This window comes from Kryptolebias marmoratus, linkage group LG3 (genome assembly GCF_001649575.2).
Source record: "Kryptolebias marmoratus isolate JLee-2015 linkage group LG3, ASM164957v2, whole genome shotgun sequence".
Lineage (NCBI taxonomy): Eukaryota > Metazoa > Chordata > Actinopteri > Cyprinodontiformes > Rivulidae > Kryptolebias > Kryptolebias marmoratus.
The window spans coordinates 20,364,526-20,387,639 of NC_051432.1; the positions used below are offsets into that span (position 1 = coordinate 20,364,526).

Consider the following 23,114-nt stretch of genomic DNA (forward strand, 5'->3'; position numbering starts at 1 on the left):
AATCAGTCTTGAGGCAGTTCCAACTTTTGCTGAACATTTGCTGTTGCCTGCCTCCATGAAAGGCAGGCAGTAATGTAACTCCCTGTGTTTCTATCGGTCTGTAGGTATTTAACTGGTTGTCTTTTAGCAAAACATCTCACAAACCAGGAGACAAATTACAATGCAAGCATGATTCAATATGGCCGCCACACCTAATCAACTTTGCAAGCACAAAAGTGGCTTTAATTCAGTCAATTTTACAGATATTGAGCCAAGATTTGGTGCATTTGCAGGTCAGTGTCACCCCCAACAGAGACTTCAAGCACTAACAGATCACGCAAAAACTATGTTTACAGCTTTGGCTTTAACTGTCAGAGTCAAACCTGTCTGTCTGTTAGCAAAATGTCTTGTGAACCAGTGGATGATGGCTAATCAACCTTTTCAAATACAAACATGGCTATAATTTAGTCAGTTTTACAGATATTTGGGTAAAATTTGGAGTGGTAATAGTAGAGACTCATCCATACATATTCAACACATACTCCGAGTGCAAGATATTTGTTTAAAACTTTTACATGCCAGACAGCAGGCAGTATACCTTCCTTCAAGAAATGCTAGTTTCTTTTGTAATGTTTTTGTTCAGGTTCATAAACCCTACCAGCTGAGCTTTTCAGTTGAGGTCTTATAAGAGACCACACAACCACTTCCACTCTTGGTTAAAGAAACAACATCCTGGATTATTATCTCCCCCTTCCCCCATGTTCTTGTTTTGTTTAAAATCATGAAACACTAATGAGAGAGAATGGTTTGTTGCTGCAGAATGTTCTGGTTTCCCTGCATCACTTTCACACTTTTCCTCTTCATGTTTCAAAGTGAGAACCACACGTGAAGATACCATCTGTTAACTGTCTCTGCCTCCAATGAAACACTCCTTAAACCGGAGCACGGATTTCCACCCGTTTATTGACCATTTGTTGTTTCTGGCCCAAACGATACTTTTCTTCTAATGTATCTCCCATCATATTCTGTGGAAGCAGTTGGTCCATCGTCTCATACAGACAGTTATGGAAAACTTTTGATTTTGTCACCAATATGAGCTGCAGTTACTTGGTAATTTTAGAAGTTGCAGATGAAATGCAATCTTATAAAAAAGCTTTTATTTTTAATTTTATATGATTGGACTTGGCAAGGTCTTCTTTTTGTTCCCCTCCACAGATTATTTAAGTTTAGTGTATTTCATATTGCTGTATCAAATTTTTTCTTAAATTGTATAACAGTGTCAGTATTTGTTGATGTGGCTTTTTGTTGTTTGGCAATACCACAAAAAGAGATACCTCAGCGATACCTCTTTACAATACAAACACTGGTTAGTTTTATCAGCTAATATTTGACTAGATATACCTGTAAGTATCAGGTGAATGCTCTGCACAAAGCTGTCTTTAAAGGAATTAAAAGCCACTTATATTGTTTTCACTAGAAACCATTTGTAAATATTTACAAATGTATTATGTTATCTTAGTGAAGACAAAGAGAATTACCTAGGTCCATAAAGATATCGTGGATTCCCCCCCCCCCGAGTCTTGAAGACATTAAAAATGATGTATTTTTCAGTCACATTAATAACATTTTCCCAATAATAAATCCAGCCTTGATGCAGTTAATTTCCTGGATAAGTTCCTGTGAAACGTAGAAGAAGAGTATGCTTTACTTGGAGCAGAACTCCAAACAATATTGTACATATTGACAGGGTAGTTTCCACCCACATTAAAAACAAACATTTAGTAATACCACAGTGTTTATGTAGGCAGTGCAGGCTGCTGAAGGAATGCTTTTCTTTCTGTTTCACTATGTGGCTGAATGCAGATTTGAATTGCAGACAATTGATGCTGTTGTGGCTTCTGATAAGGTGCCAGAATGGAAAATGATTTATGAAGAAAATGTAATATATGTGCCTCAACCCACTTTGTGGAGATTATCATTCTGAAAAGAAATGGCTCTTTTGTGAGTTTTTTTTTCTTCTTTGTTTAATGATGTGTTACATACACTTGATTGAATGGCTTCTTTCTTGAATAATTTCCGGGTATGGGTAGCAGCTTTAATAAATAACAGGTTTTGATTTATGCCTAAACCATCTTTTTTGACATTAGTCTTTTCCTGTTGTCCTTACTGATTATTACCAAAGTGGTTTTAGACTTTTTATTTATAAAGAGTTTAATTTAAATTATATTTACTTTTCTTTCTTTTTGAAAATCTGTACTGTAATATTTTTCCTACATTTTTAATAGACCGATTCAGCAGTCACACTAAAAGTTAGCTAAAAGTTGAAATGAACAAAACAAAGGCTAAAAAGCTAAAATGAGCAAAATCCTAGCTAAAAGCTAAATTAACCATGATGATTCAGCACTCACTGAGAGCTGAGCTGAGATCAACTGGAATTTAAAGCAGAAAGACAAGCAAGGTCTTTTGAAATGCATCACATAACCAATGCGACTCACATCTCTAATAGAGTTTGCCTGTGGATACTAAAAATATATATATATATATATTGAAAACCACCAATTTAGTTGCTTTTTATCTCATGCGGCTGACACTGGCCTTGAAAACATTAACTTGTCAAAGATGGAGAGGGGAGTGTTGTTTCAAAACAAGCCTGAAGCAAAGCTTACTTGTTCTTAGCCTGGACACAAATGCAGTTTTGTGTTTTTTTTTTTATATATATATATTTTTTTTATGATGGCCAGTTAGCCTCCCTCACCCTGTCTTGTCTCAGTTACAGAGAGCTGGTAACAGGCGCCATCTTCCACGTTGACTCAGCTGCTTCCACTGGCTGCATGTTACAGTGTACTCAGTGACCTGGCAGTTAGTCCAAGAGAATGACTCTGTGTGCTCCGACAGCGTGTAGGCACAAGAATCCAAGTGCAAAAACCCCGGATGTGCGTTCAGTGTTTGCATATTCGGCTGGAGTGTCGCTCTGTGGATGTGTTTGTTTTCGTCTGCATTAAAGGCTCTTGTGTGTGCTTGAGGTTAGCTCCCGTCATGTTGGTGGCGCTGAGCAATAAGAGCAGCCAGCTTGCAGGCAGGACTGGCCATTTGGCAACATGACACAGAACCTAGCCCCAAACATTAGTCATTTGTTTCAGTCCCTGATTGTGCTCTCAAATCTGCATCTCCTTTTGGAGTCTGTGTATGTATTGGTCAGTGATAAAACACTGGATTTTAACCATGTCTCACTTTCTTTTTCTTTTTTTTTCTTTGTCTGTCTTTCCCATCTGTCTATGTATTTCTCTCTTTTCTCTGGAACTCTCTTCTCATCTCTCTGTCTCTTTTCCTCTTTTCTTACCCTGCAGTTTGCTGTTTTGTGGTTCACAAGAGGTGCCATGAATTTGTCACATTCTCCTGCCCGGGGGCAGATAAGGGACCCGACACAGATGTAAGTAATCAAGTACCAGCTGTTCCCTCTTGTTTGTTTGTTGTTAAGGAGGTTCCATTCTTGCCATTGCACTTCAACACATATATAATTGCATCAGTTAGCAGTTTTATCTATCAGACTCACATGTCCAGTCTGTGACAGCTGAACTGAATCATAAATCTTCATCATGTGTCACTTTGTAAACATCTACATCTTTGAATTGCTCATTACTTCATTGTCAGTCTAAACAATATGTGCATGGTTTGTAAAGATAAAGAATAACAACCATTTTTTTTAGAATATTGTTAGTAGCATACACAAACTAATCACATTAAATGTAAAAATTAGACTTCATGCATGAGTCACATTTACATTAGGAGCTCAATGTAAGTGTGTTTTTTTTAGATCTTCAGGCAGAAACATTTTCTGTTAGTTTCTATCCGAAGAAGGCAAATCAAGGGTAAAAATAAACATAATTGTGATGCAATCACTGCAGCATCAGGTGGTTAATTAGATTTATTCATTGACTATGTACCTGTACAGTCACCGAGCTTTAGTAAGTGTGATTTAACCATACATAAATCTAAACATAAATCTTACTCTGCTAATGTTTCTTATATTTAGTTTCCCCTTTCAAACAACAGTTTAAAGCCAGTTCTGATCCATATTTGCTGCCCAGTGGCGTCACATATAAAAAAATAAAGGCAGTAGTTCAAAGCTGATCTGCTGCTGTTGCTTTTGTGAGGTAGTCACAGAGCTGAATGGGAAGGGGTGTGTGAATGCAGCACATGCATCACTCCTGCAAATAATTCTGCTGTCACTCAGCTGATTATGTGATGCCAGTTCGCTGTGTAAGAACACACTGATACAACACTGAGACTGAGCTGCCTCCATTTGACACATGGAAATACCAAAGGGGAACACTGGTGGCCTGTCAAGAACGTTATTTGATTTTCTTTTCACTGATAAGATGCTACTGTGTGTAAAATAATTAAAATAAATACCTAAACAAAATAGGTTGTGACTTTACAACACACTGTCGGCAACATTAAGGTCTGATGATGCTGAGCTAGGTTTTATATAATTAATAAATTGAAAATAGTCTGTGAAATCTGGAGTTGAAACACTGTTTATAAAACTGCATTGTGTAAATTTGTTTAGTTTTTCCTGGACAATCATGTAATCATAAGTAGCTAAACTAAGTGATTTGGCACCTTTTTTACACTCTAACCTTTCATTGGACCTTTAAAATATTTACAAGCATTTAATACATGTCAGTTTTTGTCTGGTTGTTTCCTCTTAGTAGCAGCTATGTGGCATCAGCCTTTGCTTGCTTTCCCGCAAAGTGTGAAACCCCATTTACATTCCTGCTGGCTTGCTGCTCATTCATAGCCTGTCAGTGTAAAGAAGTGCAGCCCGGCCTCTGTAACTGGAGATATTTCAGTGTGTCATTCAAGGTCATCAACCCAGACTCTTTAAATAGAGCACTCTGCAGATGACATGGAAGCATAAAATGCTCAGGGCAAGGGGCTTCTTGGGTCATGAAGAAACATCAGAGAAACATCAGTTTCTTTGTTAAAAGGATAACTTTCAGTAATCTGTGATGACTGTGTGTTTAAAGACCCCTGTCACCCCTTTTTTTTTTTCTTCAACCATTTACAGATGTAATGGAGCGGTAATGCTAAAGTTAGTTCTTCATAAAAAGGTGCTTTCATGCATTTGAAGGTGTGTTACACATGATTTCAAGCATGTTTCTGTGTAAATCACATCTGTACAAATCAGAAATATAAAGGATATAAAACGCTTACATAAGATAATAATAAAAAATATATATTTCAATCATCTCAAATCAGGAATGTTTCTGGTTCAAATCTCAGTAATGCAGATCTTTTTTTGCATGGAGTTTGCATGTTACCAAAAATGACACATTTAAATTAAAGTACACTGTAAAATATACAGTTTTACTACCATGAAACAAGCTTAATCAGTACTTTATACACGCCTTTGTTGAAGGTTAAGATTAATAAAATTACTTTATAAATTGTATCTTTGACTTTATTTGTTAAATACACGTCTTTGGTAGTCAAACAGCTGAGTTACACATTTCATTTTGAGGAGTATTTTTTTGTTATTATTATTATTTTTGAAGAACTTTTTATGACATCAGTTCTGTCAAGGTGTGTGCATTTCAGACTACTGATGATAGAGAGAATTTAAATAGATTAAGATAATCTGATTTATAATCTATAATTCAACCTAGTAAAATTTCAAGAAAATTCAAGTAGTTTCCATTTTTCCCCATTCTTCAAAAAGCTTGCAAGTAGCTTTCCAGCTCAGACTTTTTTAGCCTTGAAAGCCAGAGGATCCACATCTCTTAGAAAAGGATTACCAGTCACCGACTGCAGCCATGGCTGAAAAAAAAGTAAAGATGTGCCACAGCTTTCAAAAGCTCATCAAAACCTCTGTACACCTTGAACTTATCCAACACAAAAAACATTAATATAAAAAACTTGCCATAAAAAAAGACACTTTATCTGTTCACTCTTCTTTGCAAAAAACTAGAGAAGAGCTTCTTTAATAAAGCAGTAATGTTATATTTGAGAGTTTATTGTTAGTCATTTTTAGTTTATTTTGTTTTATGTTGCCCTATGTGTTATTGCAGTTTGTAGAATGTTTTCTAACATTTGACAATAACTAACAAAAATCAATTTGTAGTGCTTTTTGATTTTAATGCAATGTTTTGAATATGTTAAATATTGCAGTTTATAATGTTTATAGCTTAATCTCTACATAAGTGTTTAATTAAAAAAAATCTGCTTTTCTTAGTTCTTATTATTCTGTCAACATAAAAGTTTTTATTTCCCTACAGTAGAACAATAAGGAGAATACTGAATACCTTAAAGGAACCTAAACACATACATCTAAAGCAGCAAAAGAAGTCTTCACCTGAAGCACTTGAATTTAAATTACTTTGAGCCTTTTGTTCACGCAGAAACCGTTTATCGTTTATTGACTCAATATTCTCTCATGGCTACTACAAACCAATCTCTTACCTGTTCCCCACTACTAAAATATTTGATGTTTTTTTTTTTCTTATATACATTTCTTTGCACTTACAGCTGCATTGCTGTTGCAACCGCACATATTACATGGCTTGGTGCCTCCCAGGCTTGCAGTCCAGGAAGGCAATAACTCCCTCGTCCAGCAAATATCCTGAAGATCTGCAGTATCTCTGCTGCGTGCATCTTATGACTCACGTCTGTGTTTTATAACTTCTCTAATATAGGAAACAAAATGTGCTTCAGCCACAGGTATTTTCACAAGTAGTTAACTTTGGATTCATTGGCCAACAAAAATTACAACTACATTCTTCCTTACAGAATGGCTGCAGGGTTTTGTTTTAGTTTAGTTTACCACAGTGTAATTAACTGCTTAGTCTGAGCCAAAACTAGATTTATCTATTACTTTCATGGGGATTAAAGCAGGTGTCTGTCAGTCTTAAGGTTGGCTCATCAAAGCACTAAAACACTTTTAATTGTAAATGTACCTAACAGTTAGTAAGTAATAGTATCCATGCTTGTCTCAAAATAAAGCACTTACTCTAACAAAATGTTTTTGTTTGACTGCTGGGTGTAAGGTTTACCTGCAGCTCAAGTAAGTTCAGTGTTTTACAGAACAGGGCCATCAATAATGCAGGAGCTCTTAGTCTCACTGCAGGGGCTCAGCAGATGAAACTGAGAGGTTTGACGTGCATGTGTTTGTGTGAGTGTGTGGCTATTGCATCATTGATGTCCACTTAACCACTGCTGCACATTTGACCTAGGGCAATTGGCAAATCTGTTTGCACTGATTTCCTCTCTCCTTACACATACACACGCACACACACATAGGCTTGCACGCACTCACACACATATATATGTACTCACCAACAATCACCCCAGGCCCCTCGGGCCTGTTCAGTGCACAGATAGTTGTGACAGAGTAATACAGTTAAGCAGCTGCACATTTCCTTGGAAACAGACAGAGTTGACCTGAGGGTGACATCGCAGTCAGGCTGACCATAAACAGACACAGAAAATATACAGTCTGGTCCAGAAACACTGGCCAAGTTTTAGTTGTCTGCTAAATTATCAAGTTATATGTAAATAATTTTTATTCTTTCAGTTTTGATTTGAGACTGCAGTTATTTAAGTCCAAGAAGGGATTCATGGTTTAATTTAGCTAAAGCTGAATCATGCACAGTTACTGTTTTTTTTAATTATCTCCCATTGCCATGAAAGATGGGCAATAACCAACCTTGCAAATACAATATTGGTTACAGTGCAGTCAGTTTTACAGTTATCAAGCTCAAATGGGGTGTAGAAGTAGCTAAGAGTCATTCTGAACGCATACTTTGAGCTCTAACAGATCAAGTGAGATCTTTGTTCAAAACCTTGCCAAACAAAGCAGCAAATGATTGATATGCATTCCTTCAAGGAATGCTACTTCAATTGTTCATTACATGCATTGATAAAACAAACACAAAAAATGGTTATGTCTGTTACAAGTTTTTCATTTGAATTGGAATCTTGTTCACTTGAACCAACAACATGTGGTCAGACAGCTGTAGTTATGTCTTGGCTTTTTGACGATATCCAAGATGAGGCTCTGACTGCAAAGGGTTTCTGACAAGAACTCAGAACTGTTTTTTTTATTACTAGTAATGTTAATTTGTTTAGTTACTATTCAGTCCTCTTAAAAAAAGAGAAGGAATTATTTTCAAAGACCTTCATTTGCATGCAAATGCCTTCAACTTCAAGCTGAACATTTACCTGAAATTGTTTGGCAAGTGCTTAAATGTAACAGATGATCGTTTAGAAGTAAAAAGCCTAAAAGGCAGTTCACAAATATTCACGCACCAAGTCATTAATGTGGGAGAAATCTCATGTGAACGAATACTGCCATAGGAAAGAGTGATACAATATTTAAAAGGGCAAATCAGACAGGAACAGCTGGTTTTGGCAGACAGCAGGTCTGAAAAAAACAAAAAAAAAAATGGTGTTCTGGCTTCAAGGCTTGGGACACACACGATCTCATTACAAGGACTCTGCTTGAGAATTGAAAACAAGATTAAACTGGAGTGGTGCTAAATTACATCATCTTTGCCACGGGCATCTTGGATTGTCACAGACAATGGAGCCTTTCATCTGTATTTTTAGTCAGTTTTCTTCCAGCAAAGGTGCTGGCCATCTCTTTTACACAGACCTGTTCTGGTCCACGATTCGTCATTTTATCAGTAAGCCCAATATTGGAGCCAAGAGTGAAATCTTAGTGGCTGTCAGGGGATGGTAGTTTCCTAAATACATAATTATTTGGAATTAATAGGATATCACGGGAATTTAACTGAATTGTTTTTAATTAAACACAAATTTAACTGCTTTCTCTGTAAAGTCTTGAAAAGACTTGAATTGTTGCTTTAAAAAAAATCAATAAAATTTCAATACAGACTTTGATCATTTTATTTAGTATATATTATATAGCGATGGCAGTTATAGTATAAAACTAAAATAGTTTTAGATTTATGAATTAAAATGTGTAAAATACAAATTTTCTTTAATTTGAGGGACTATTTCTCTGAAGACAGACATTTAAAGAAAGTGATTTAAAAACATTGGTAAAACTAAAATTTAAACAGTTAAGCAGGATGATAAGATTTATTATTAAATATAAGAAAGACAAGATAAGTGAATACAAATTTAACCAGATGCTTGGTTCTTAAGGTATACCTGTCGCTGTCTACAAGTTGTTTTTTACTCTATTGTTACAGTTTAATAATGGGATTTTCCCAAGGCTGCAGTTACTATCCTGCTGTCCTTGTTCTTTATTCAAACTTTCACATTGTTCAATGTGGCACGTAGTCTCATACAATAGGGTATTCTTGTAAAGTCAATAAAGTCCAGGCTGTAGAGTCCATTGTGGCCCAATTTACAGTTTTTCATCTTTGACTTAAAGTATGCTCTTGAGCTAAAATGTCTCTCATAAAAAAATGGAAACCAGAGGTATATGAGCTACCTACCTTCAGTCTTGCCTTAGCTTATGTTGGACTGATTTAACTGCTCCAGTCGGACCCACGGTTATTAAAGTTAGTTTATTGCATATCTAAAATGCCTGAATAGTGTTTTTTAGGTAAAATTTATTTTATTTTTAAGTTATAAATTTAGGCGCACATGATATTTCAGTGTAAGAGGTTCTCTAACCATTTCTGCTGAAACGTGTCCTGTTCTCCATCCTATTGATAATGTTGATAACATCAGCAAACATAACTGTCATTTTTGTTTATTCATTGCCACTGCATATTTATTTGTTTCGTAATAATGGTTCTATTAAACAAAAATGTAATCATGTGTGGCTTTGTTATAATGACAATGTAATAATCTTTTTTTTGCTACTCCTATCAGAGATAAGATTATAACCACTGAAAAGAAAAGGAAGTAAGACTCACTATCTTGTTACACTGCAATGTTCTGCTGGGAAACAGACAGCCTGCTTTGGCTCTTCCCTCTTTTATGCTGATCAATCATACTGTTCATTTGGCAACAAGACCTTCCTACAGTAGTAGCCTCAAAGAACAAAATAAGATTGTGCCACTCAAAAAAATCTGACATGTTTACTCAACTTCCATAGATGTTAATCTGATGGCACATGTGTGGAGAAAGTCCAATTCACAAAACAATTCTCAACAATTCTTGCCCTTTCATGGCCACAAATATGAGCCCCTCTTTAAGGGGGTTGCACACTGCCTGTCACAACATCACATCCTTGAGCCATGATGTTGGCTTGCCCTGAGGCACAGTGACTGTTTTGGCTCTGTCACTAACTCCCTTGCCAGTGCAGAGGCATAATAGTAGCAGGTTGACTTCAAACCCCCTTCCTCTTTACATAAATCATGCAGAGATGGAAGAAAACATCCCAGTCTTTGCTTCAATGTGGTTTTGTGAAAGAATCTCAAGATCCCAACTCCACAACCTAAATGTTTCTCAAGTATCTGTTGGTGGTAACATCCAGGTGCCAGACACCCCCTTGTACATATTGGGCATGTTATTATAATGTTATGGGCCTGTGTTAATGAAATCTAGAGGCTCAAGTCCGCCTCTCACTTTGTACAGAATTAGATGCCAGTAACACATGCTTTTAGCACACATCCTTATGCAAGCCTTGGCACAAATACTGCTTCCAGTGAAACACTGTCTCAGAGAAACTTGATCCTGCATTTTGATGTGCTCAGTGCTCTGAATTTACTCTGTTAGCGCTGACATGTCTTAAGGATCCCTGCCAAATGATACTGTTGTAGCAAATTCAAATTGTTGTAGGCTCAAACATGCCTTTAAACATACATACACACATACAATTATGCAGTGATAAGTGTCATGTAGGATTAGCTCATCGGTGCTGGCACATTTAAAGAGACACAAAACAGATTTGCTTCTATAGGAGAATGGGCTCTACTTATACAGTGTGTCTAATTAAATATGGCCTTTTTTCACTGAGATGTATTAATTCATATGAGCTTCTTATGTACCAGGAATATTTTAAAATGCTGCTCTGATGTCATTACTGAGAGAATGAAGACCAAACAAGCAAAGTGCTGCCTGTACTCAGTAATAGTTTGGGCGTATATGTGTGGGAGCCAATCTGATCTTTATAGATCATAAGCTAGCAGTTTAGTGCTATGAAAGACGCAAAATTTAGCAGGAAAAAGAGCAAAAAGAAGAAAAAAAGTGACATTTATTGTTATTAAGGCAAAGGGAACGATATAATGAACAGCATTAAAGCCAAAACCACAAGTTAGTTGGAATTGGATATTTGTGTGTATTAGTGGTACATTGCAGCAAAGTTTAGTGATAAATAGATATTATGAGTTTGGTTGTGGTATATTGTTTATATGTTTAGGTATGAGAGATACAATAAAATGCAAATAGATGTTTTATGAGAAATCATTATCACAGTTGTCAGATTTTTGCTCCTGTCTTACTGTGGATTCTTTATCTGAAAGGAAAGAGGCTATTAAAATAATATTTTAGAGTCTGAAAGGGTTTAATTTCCTGACAAAATACAAGCTAATTCGAACAAACACTTGTGGTTACAGAGGGTCCCGCCCCCGCAAAATTTACTTTGTACCCACATTAGGAAACTTCATATAAAAATGAGAAAAGATGATGTTTTGAGTTCCCATGCTCTGTGACAGCCAAAGATACAAATTGAGAACATGAGTGATTATTATTTTCTCTGGGAAGTGTTTACACTCTTGAGTTGGATTTTGCTTTTTTTTTTACTTTTAAAGATTTTAAACACTGGATTAAAACTAGTTGCATCATAAATTTGTCACCGTTTTCATGCCTTTCAAATTTACGCACGTCTTGGCATGTGGGATTTGAAAAATGCAAATCTAATAGCTGTTCTTAAAGGTCAGATGTGTCAGTCTTGTTGTTTTCTGAACGATACTGCTAAAACATGATTCATTCTAACAGTTTAGCCAATAAGATGAATTCAAGTTCTGTATTTTAATGGTGGGCATCTTTTACCTAAAAGATTAAAACCAGTTTATAAACTGTATAAACTTTAAGTCTGTTTGATCTGCTGTGATGTCTTCTGTATTCATTAAAACTTGGTGTAATTTGCTTTTAATGATTATTTACATGATGCTGAACCGTAACATGATGATATGCATATTGCCCAAGCATTTCTGACTCAAAAATCATGGACTTTAGTGTTGGCTTCTGTCACATTATAGGCATTTTTTAATGCTATGAAAATGTATGTTTAACTAGTAGATGATTCTGTAATTATCCTTATTTAGAGAGGTTTTAGAAGTTAAGAGTTGTAAATGTTTTTCTTTATTGCCTGTATTCAAATCTGTTTAACAATACAAAATGTGACATTAATTGTAAGGGTTTAAGTAAATAGAAAGAAATGTGAATGAACAAGATTGTGTGACTTTTCCTTACAGCCTTGTCATTGCTTCCAGTTTTAACTATGCTGACTGATGGTTGTTGTGATAATTGAGTCCTTCAGGCTATTTGACGATGGTATTTATAGTCTCTTGGGTCCTAATGAACAGATCTTGAGCTTTTCTTGCTAATGGTCTGTGGCGTCAATGTCTAAATGGATGTTTGATCAAGGCTTTGCTGGAGGGAGAGATTGGAGGGCGGTGTAGGAGCTCAAATGCATTACAGCATTTTTTTGGTTGTGTGTGTTGATAACAGTGAAGGACTAGAAGACGGGTGGGTAACCAGAAGTAGTTAATCTTCAGTACTCAAAACCTGTAGCTTGCATCTTTCTGAATGTGTTTTCAGATTAATATTTGTAGTTGCCCACTTTAATTAAGAGGACGCTTTGTTAAACTTTTTAGTTATACTTTGAACATCTGAATTCTGCAAACTCGGCTTTATTAATACTAGAGTTCTACTTTCTCTGCTAAGATATTCCCCGCCCCCCAACTAATTGTGTAACTATTATGTTCAGTGAAATAGAATACATTGTGCAAAAGAAGTTAAGGTCACCCAACAGCTCAAAGTAAATAGATGTAAATTAAAATGACAAATATTCATACTGTATATTAACTGTGAGGTTTAGGGTCCACTTGGCTTTTCAAGGCTGAAGGTTTATTTAGTTTGATGGAAAAGATGGCTAATCAGAGTTGTGGTCTTTGACTTCAAACACAGATAAACACACACAAGTTTTTTTTTTAATGCCATACATAAAAAAATGCTTTCTTATCCAAATAAACACATTTGCACTGTATTAAAGTCATGCACAACTTATCCCCAGAAGTACACTTAAATGCATTCCATTAGTCCCGCTGAGATTTGTCAACAAGAATAACTATTATCCAGTCTTTTTAAAGCTACTTTTAAGTATATTTTAATTATGATCAATACACGAGGGAGTTGATTGTGCTTCAGACCCCAAATTACATTAGTGCCACAGTTCTTGGGGGAGCCTTTTCTAATCATAAGATGTGTACAAAACACAGCAGTATTATAAATGTTTGATATCAGTCATAAGTCTTAAAGCAAGGGAGGGCTTAGTTTCGTTTCCCTGGCCTCAGTCTGAGTCACTGGATGTTGAAGATCAGCCAAATTGAGTCTGATACTTGTGTTTTCCTTTAGCACAGAGTTATAAACAACACATACACAAAAGGTAAATTTTAAAAACCAGTGTTTGTGATGTTGTCCTGGAAGATAAATCACTTGTGAACAACCTGCAGAAGTGCTGACACGAGGCACTCTGCCCTCAGAGCCCCGAAATCAGAACTCAACACACTAATCTGCACAACAATATGATACAACACATACTGTCCTTGCATTTTTAAAACTATAAATACATTATTAATCTAAAAAGGCACCATATTTTACAAATTAAAGATATAATTTTTACCTGTTCTTGATTCTGATCTCTGCCTTGTTCTTTCCCCCTTATCACACCATTATGAAACATTTCTACAGCTTAATCTTTTCTGAAGACTTGATCAATCTGCCTTCACCTTTCATATAACATTCTGCTTGGTAAAGAATATCTGAATGTCCTTTTCCTTTTGTTTTTGACACAAACACATGCAATATATACAGTCACAGCAGACTATATAATTTTTACTAATATAAAGCCAGTAAATTAGGTTTGATTGCCATACAGATTTTTAAATCTAATTTCTAGTGATGTTTTTTTTGTTACTATTATTATTAGCAAATTCTATATTTTACAAATTCTAGTAGTCAGATTGTATGGTGTAAATCCGATATCACTGCTTCACCCAAATGAAGCTCCATCCCTGCTAATGGCAGAAAAAAATGGCAAAGCCATGTTTTACAGATTGTGTTCGAGCAGTCAGACACTCTAATTATTGCTTTTTGTGTCAGTGTGCACAAACAAAGAATGGAAGTCACGAAGGGGCTAAAGTCTAAATATGACTTCGTATGTAAGTGAAGTCTAAAGCTGAACCAGCTGGAGGTCTGAAGCTTCTCACCAGAAATAGATTGATATGAGTTACAGATGGGTCAGCCTGACTCTCTTCTGCTCATTCTGCATCTTCAGACTTTAACAGAGTTCTTTGAGCTTTGCTGTTGAAAATAGCTCAAGGTTTACCTGAACTGCAGCTGTGAAACACACAATACTAGTTGGTAGACAGAAGTATCTTACAGTTCTAACAAAAGCATTTGCATGTTGTTTTAGCGCTGTAGAGGCTGAAAATATTCACAAGATGATTCCCAGTTTAAAACTGGTTTCATGCATTGCGCTTGTAAGTTGATAATTGAGCTAAATGTCTAAATTGGTTGAAGGGGCAAAATGTACTGAATCGGGTCTAATTTGATCATCTGAGTGATTATTGTACATTCAGTTCTCACCTGAATTCATTTCCATGGCATGACAACATGATCTGAAGTAATGCTGACTCACTATGTGTCGTATTTATGCTCATTGTCAGTCACTGTTTCGCCTTTAGTTATTGACATAACTAGATATTTATCAATTTATAAAGGACAGCAGCTCCAAAATGACAGTTGATAGCATTTCTGTTTTTGTAAATGGAACAAACATTTCCTAAAAGAAACACATCCTTCCACAGTACAGCAACAACTCACACTTCATGTGTGTTAATGGGTAGTGTTCATCTCATTGTGGATTTTGTTAAATATTATAAATACATAGTTGTACTTTTATTACAGCTTCATTTATGCCTGCTACAGATTTATCAACATTTCCTATAATCATTAAAAATGTATTTCTATTGTTTAAAATCTGCATTAAAAAAATCCTGTGTAATTTCATTGCCCTCTCTCCATTGTTTTCCAACATTTGAGTTTTGACTGCAGTTTTCAAAATGTGATATTTTTGGAATCCTATGAGTGGGAAATGATTGCCACAAACTGCATTCAGCTTAAAGCTGACCACATTTCAGTGGGGATCTGATATTCTAGTCACTGATCTTGTTTCAAAGCCAAACATCTCAGAACCATCGTGGAGACAGATTGGTTTTACCCCAAATGCAAAAAAACAGCTTAAGAACTAAGATGAGATTCTTTTGTTGAATGCAAAAAAGAAGGTGTTTGTAAAAGACACTGGTATCACAAAAAAGTCTAAATATCCATCACTGTGACCAGTTTCTTGAATATTGTCTCCTATTCAAGTCAGTATACCCTGTAAATTTGTATTTACATGTTCCAGTCTTTATTTTTACTATTAGATATTCTTTAAAACTGTGAACTTTAGCTTTAATAAAAAGCTTTTATACACGCCTTATGATATATAGTGCAATAAACTAAGAAAACAATAAGTCTATTCCAAACCACATTTAAATAAAATCATTATTGTGTCAATTATCACCTATAAAAATGTAAATATTGGTCACCTTACAAGTTCATTGATTATTAAAGCTTTTGCCTTTTGAACTCATATTGTTGTGAAGCTATTTATTTTACTAATTACTGAATTCTTGAGCTCCTTCTATTATGAAAGCTTCAAACTATTTACCCCAGTCATTAAGTAATCCTCTAACAACACAAACATATTGGCACACAGCTATAGACGCAGAATTAATTGCAGAGCCATAAGTTAATACAATTGCCCAAGCAACAGAGTAAAGACCACGGGAAAAAAAGTCAGATAACTACCCTTATTACAGAAAAAAATGACACTGCCAAGGTGTTGGCATTTACATGAGACATTTGGACCACATCTTGAGAAGTTCTTTTAATAATTAAGTACCTAACAGATGGCCTGAGACTGATGAGCCAATTAATTCTGGCCTCTGATGTTAGTAACCTGACCAAATGAACCAACAGGTGTTTTTTCCCTTACCTGTTCATCTGCTGAAGAAAATCTTGGCATCGGAACTAGTAAACATCACCTTCTAGCCCATGTGACAGCTGTGGCAGCCCCCCTTGTACTTTCTGACCTTGTCGATAGCGTGCACAGCATGTGTGGATGTTTCTGCTAACGAACCAACATATGCAAATGAAAATGCAGCATCCATGTGTGGGAGAGCTGCAGAGACATTGGGACTTTAGTTTTTTCCAGTTGTAAAAATACAAACAACGGGTTTCTAGGGTCCATAATGTCTCAGAGCTGTTGAGCACTTTCAGTCATGTCTTAGACTGTTCCGTTCTCTTAATAAACTTTTTTTTTTAAAAAACTGGTCACAATATTAATATTCATCTTTTTTATTTGTGTCATTTGAGAGTTGTAAGTTATTTTGAAAAATAGTTCAGTGCATAACTAATTAGTACGTTGAAATGCAAATCATTCTGACCGCTCTGCTCTGCCACAGGTTTCACCAAAGGATTTTTTTTTTTTTTGTCATCTGTTGTGTAAAAAATATTCACTGACTGATGAAGCAAGTTATTGGATGTACATATGTGGGGCAGACTTATGTGTTGCTTAGCAAATCTCATTTGAAGGAGGTCATCCACAAAAGGCCATTACCCAGTTTGCAAATGTGGATTAAATAAACCTAAAACACAAGATAAATTCACTTTGAACAGCATTCATACCTCTGAGGGGTGGATTGAAATTGCTAAATGCACAAACACACTGAGTCAGGCTTTTAAGGACCCACTTTAAATGTCAAATCAACTGGTAGCCTGTAATGTTACCAGAGTCCTCCCTAAAATTACACAAACAGCTTTCTGAGTCCATAAAAATACCAGAAACTCAGTATGGTTGGTGTCTTTCATTTAAAGCCTATTAGAAAGTCAACTTGGACCCTGACTATTACTTTCAGTTCTGGTTGCAGACAGATGTGTTAACAGATAGCAGCAAGGTAAACCCTTGGTAAATTGCATTGGCAACCTGCCCTCCCGCTCAGCACTCAGAAGCTTAGTGAACGGCCAAGGGTGGTGATTTATACGCTAAAAATAGTAGATGTGCCAAGCCTAACACCTCATGTCTGGATAAATGATAGCTCCATATTGTTTTCCTTAAATCTCCCACACTTGCGCCATATTCACATATTCCCCTATTCCCCTCAGAGTTTTACCTCTACAATTTTAGTCCCAGACAGGAATAATCTCCGTAAACTAACAAAGTGTCTCTTTGCACCTGTGAATGAGTACTTGGTTATGGTTGGTTCCGGGCTGTCCATTAATTGCTCATAAAGGACGCCTACTTGGTACTACCAGTCAAACTCCCCCCCATTCCTAATCGATGCGCTGACTCATCACTGACAGTAGCTGCATTAAGATTTCTCAACTCTTGAACTTTGTGCCCTTCAACAGTCATCTTATCATGTCTGATTCAGTTCTCTAAGCAAATGACAAAGGTCTATCTTTGTTCATAAGAGTCAGAAGTATGAGCAATCATGTCACAGCACTTTGCATTCAGAATAGTGGTTACCAAATTGATGTTTCTTTGAAATATTAACCCTCTTATAACTGGGTTGTGTCTTTAATAATAAGGAATCAATTAATTTTTGTGAAGACCACTATCCTCTGTGGTTATTTTTGTACACCTCATCGGGCTTTATCTCTTACGCAAACTGTAATTACATGTTGAAAGGTTGAAGGCTTTAATAACGGTGACAGATTTAGGTGAAATAGGGACATAACCTGCTGTTTATGTTGTCTGTGGAAAGACACAAACATTATTAGTAGCATGTATTTAAATGTAAATTAAAGTACAAGGCAGCATTAGTCAAGTGATGTTTTGTTTTCACAGTTTGTCATTTGACTCAGACACAGGTGAAGCACAGCAGTGTGAGTCAGAAACTGGAAAAGGGAGGAACATCCTGCCACCTCCGATTCAAATGTCACCCCCCTCAGTGAGGGATGATGGGTAAAAGAGAGAGGAAAGTATTTAGTGGTTAAGAGTGGTTGAGCAGTAAGAGGTGAAAGAGTAATTTTATGGTGCCAATATTCATCCAGTACTGTTGGTTGTTTTTTTTTAAAAGTAGTTAAAATTCAATTTTTGCCTCATCAGTTTATTTTTCAGCTCTGTGTGGAGTTGGCCCAAAAATATGTGTGAAAAAAAAAATGATAGCGATAAGGTGACTATCAGCGCGTCTTATTTCACGCTCACCTGCTCTTCCTGGCTGCAAAATGTCACATCACGTGGATCTTTTTACTCTGTTGGAGTTTTAAAAATTGTTTTACTCAATTCATATTTTTCCATATGGCTATAAGAAACAAAACAAAAGGACATGAGGTACTTATGTACAGTAATGTGACATTTTATAAACCGTCTTTATTAGTTTATATCATTTATTAGTTAGTCTAGATTGGTATGCTAGTTCTGTTACTATTAAAGATGCCATGTATAGTAAAATTATTGCATGCTGATTGAAATTAAGTGCTTTCTGCTGGAAACAAATCAAACAGATAAAAAATAAATATGAATAAACTTAGTCTTATGAATTTAGTTTGTATTGTATACTTTTCAGTACTCTTCATCCTACCAAGATGTTCATTAGCAAGGGCTGGTTGGTTCACTGCTTCTAATTAAGCCGGACTGGAAAGCCTGGCTAATTAGCAAAATCCTTGCGCTGACCCCAGTGCTTCTGTTTTCTTTACTGTCTTGTTGCTTTGAACCATTTATTCTTATGCTCCTGACTTTCATGTTTTTTTTTCTTTTTTCTGTATGCAAAGCTTCTTGGGATTAGTAAAGGGGGAATGCACAACTATTGTCAGAGATTTATTTGATGCTGAGCCTTTAGGTTAGTGGTGTCCAATCCTGGTCCTCGAGGGCCTCTATCCTGCACGTTTTAGTTGTTTCCCTGCTCTTCAGCAGGTCTTTGAGCTCTGCAGAGGCCTGTTAATCACTCAGTCATTCAAATCAGGTGTGTGGCAGTAGAGAACCATCTAAAACATGCAGGATAGTGGCCCCCCATGACCAGGATTGGACACCACTGCTTTAAGTCAACAAGTATTCATAAAAGAAACTGTACATCCATAAATATTGTTAAAGTAGTTTTTACTTATTTGGAGGAAAATCTTGGCTTTGTGTGCCCTATCTCACCTGCCTTTTTTCTGCCAGAATATTACTGAAATATTCATGCATCAGAAACTTTTTCTTTGTTGATTAATCTAGATAAACTGAACCCTATTAGTTCAAAGTTTGAGCAAAACTCAGTAGGGCTAAATCTTGATTTTTTAAATCAAAAATCCCTCTTTATTTGTCTGTGTGTTATCTGAAAAATTCTGTTTTCCTTCATGTCATTAAGTCAACATATAACCCCTCCTTGTTTTACCATTATGGCTTTTAGTGATGAGTCATTGTTGGGTTTTTTGTGTTACATTGTTTCCTTTGCTCTGCTGGTTCAGTCTGGTTTGAGCTCCTCATCAGAACTCAATTAGATTGTAATTGGGTACAAAACCTACAGGGGGTAAACTTTTCCACCTCACAGCTCTCAGAAAGGATGCATTAATGGACAACCTAGTGTGTCTAGTGATGCGTAGTCAGATACATTTACAGGTTTCATTTTCTGCTCATCACTGCTGACACTTGTCAGTCTTTAAAGAGAAACATATTTTTTAGGTCTTTTAAATGCTATCTTTGTTTTTGGCATGAATTTAGGGATCTTTATCAAACTAAACAATCACAACTGTTTCAGTAAAATTTGCACAGACACGAACTGCAAAGTGACCATCAACTGGTGGCCCCTAAATTATGCACAACCTGATGGAGGAATCAGTTGTAATCCAGCTAAACAAAGTTTAATGACAGCAGTGCCTATCCAGTTAGAATCACTTACACCATGCAATGAATTGGAAAACAGCCTTATATTGTAGCGATGCCATGTTGTGGGCAGGGCTTCTTCAATCTCTTTAGAATTAAAGAAGACTTATTTGACATCTACAACAAAGTCTATTTTTTTTGTTTTAGATCAAATTGACCTTTATTTTAGCTCAAATGTCTATAGAAGGTTTAGATGTTGCTAAGATTTCTTTTCAACCCCAAAATACTCATTTGAGTCCTGCAACTTAAAACTATCTTGTTATTTAGTCTGTTGAATTTATCTCACATTGTTTTATTTAGCAACTATCATACCTTTTAACATATTTTTTCCTATGTATAACATTTCTGTATAGTCATTTTTCAGTCACGTCACAACAAAAACTTGCTAATCTAAAAAATAAGAAATGGAAAATTGTTTAACACATTTGGAACATTAAAGGACATTGTAAATGCCATCTGCTTGTGAAAGTAAAAACTGAGCTAAATTAAAGACACCTGCTATAATTACTAGACTTGTCATATTATCTTATACTAGTTATTTTAAAACATTAAATAATACCTTTTGCATCATAAACTTTGTGTGTCGAATTAAAAAATATTAGTATGGCAACATGCTAAACTAATGCTAAAGAGATGTGTGTCAATGAAGATCCTGGTGTTAATCTTCTCCTGCTTCAGACTGAAAACTGGATATTGATCACTTTCCTTCTGCTAAGTAGCTAAGATGGTAGCCATTAAGGGTTAGAAATGTGCAATTTTCCTCACTCAAATCCTGAATGTTACGATACACCACTGGGGCACTTAAGGGTGTAGCCATGCTACCATTTTGGCTGTTTTTAATGTTATGATCTGTTGCATTTGTATTAACTGCTTTTAAGGTTCTCACAGGCAGATGTGTGTCAAGCATCTTCTAATGTTTGAGGATTGTCTTTTTGGTGTCAGTTGTTTCCATTAACTGGAACCATTAAGCCATGTTTCACCCATTAAAAGCTCATGTGGCTTTTAACAGAAATGCACGAGTCATCTGCAGCCCTGTATTGTTCTTAAGTGCCATAATTTATAGAGGGGGGTCAAAGGATAGGGAGGAAGGGACAGGAAGATGATCCTTCAGGATCATCTGTTAGTTGATGGAAGTGCTGCTGGTGCAGTCTCCTTCTCTCCCTCCATTTATCTATCTGTCTATTGCTTCACTGGTGTTTGTTAGCCTCTCTCATTATAGTTTGTCCTTAGGTGGTGCACTGCCTACTTGTCTTTATATTATGCGATGATTGTTTTTAAATTGTCTGTTTGCGGTGCATGCAGTGGTGTCACTTAATGGAAACAACAAACGCCTAAAATATTTAGGCAATCAATTTAACTTCTAAAGTACAAACAATTCTGATTTAAATATAATTTGAGTTAGCTAGTTAAAGCTCCTTGAAGCCAGTGGACAGTTGCTTCTGTGTTTTAAACCCAAGACCAATATAAGTAATAAAGTCAATTGTTTGCTTATGAAGTGCCACTTTAAAACCATGAAACATAAAGCAGCTGATTATGAGTTTAAATGCAAAAATAATTCATCTACAAAAAATAGATGTCAAAATTAAATAGGTTTGACGCATCTGGGTTGAATTGATAACTCCATGCTTTAAAGTCACACTCAGTCCTCAGTTGCATGACTGGCCACACACTTTATGCACATTTTCTGTTTCCTTTTTGACTGACTCAATGAAGACATAACTGCCATTAAGAAGCATTAATTAATAAAGACAGAGCTTTTGCAGACTGATATATAGGAAGCAAAGTCCCATGTGGCGTAAAGTGAATCTCTCTTGCATTGGTTGAGGCGCCTCACCGATTCATTCTGTCAGCTCTCACAGAGATGTATGACATGCTGCTCCCTTTGGCATATGATTTATCTTGATATTGGTTCTGGGTCAAGCTTTTTGTTGCTCATTTCATATCTGATAATATATTTTGACAGTGTATATTTTTACAGCGCTGATTTGGTTTGTTTCCCTTTCATGAGAAAAATAAATGTGATTACATTTTTGCTATTATCTTTTCAAACAGATGGAGTGAAAACATAAATAAACCTAGCATGGATGATGTTCTCAATGCCAACTCATATAAAGAGATTTACAGTACAGCAAAATTTGATGATGAGCAGGGAGGCACTTTAAATGAGTTCTTTAAAAGGTGGAAATCACAACATATTTACTGTACGAGTCTATGTAGACTTTACATTTATAATCTGCACTTCTGTTTTTATTTAATGTTTAGCACACACATATAAAACAGGGAGTTTACTGCTTGTTTAAGGCAACAAGCTTTATCTACCTGATATTTACTTAAGGCAGGGTTTTTTACATATTATTTTAAACAGTACTGGCTTTTATTGAATCATGAATTGGTGTGGTGTCAAGCAAAATTATATGTTTCTTTCCAATTGATTTTGAATATTTTTTATTTGTGTATTTAGCAGCTGTGCAGGAGAAGTCAAGAAATTTAAGAATTAATTCTGTTGATTCAGTTCAGTGTACATATAGAGTTACCACTGGAAAAAGGAGCGTTATACCTTTCATATCGTTTTTGTGATCTGAGACTGAAATCTGACCTTTGGCAGTTCTGCAATGTCTTTGTATGCATTCACCTGCTTTTACTGTATTTAAATATTACTCAGTAGTCTAAATATACCCTTATCTGTGTATCCAAATGATCCATATTTACAGTGGATGCTGGCCCAGTTACTCTGATGGTGGTCTGATAAAATGATGAAGGCTGCTTTTGTTTACAAATGACAAAAAACAACAACCCAGCAAGTATTTAGGAAGGACAAATGCAAATACAGCACAGTAGATGTGCAATTCAATACTATTCAGCATGTAAAAAAAGATTTTTTTTTTCTTCATATAAACTCTTCTATGTATCTGTGGTGAGTGACAAGTTAAGTTTTATATTAGTTTACTTGAAATAAGTACATTACTTATAAATACTCTGACTTTTTTTGAAAAATGAAGTTATTCAGACTCTGTCAGCCATC

At 35.8% G+C, this 23,114-nt stretch overlaps 1 protein-coding gene across 2 annotated transcripts in view; it reads left to right on the forward strand.

Annotated features, from left to right (window-relative positions):
• Positions 1-23,114, forward strand: part of prkcaa (protein kinase C, alpha, a) — a 123,360-nt gene that overhangs the window by 43,265 nt on the left and 56,981 nt on the right. For both annotated transcript variants that reach the window (XM_017435192.3, XM_017435193.3), the window contains exon 3: positions 3,327-3,409. In XM_017435192.3, coding sequence (XP_017290681.1) covers positions 3,327-3,409 — 83 coding nt within the window. The remainder of the gene's footprint in view (positions 1-3,326; positions 3,410-23,114) is intronic.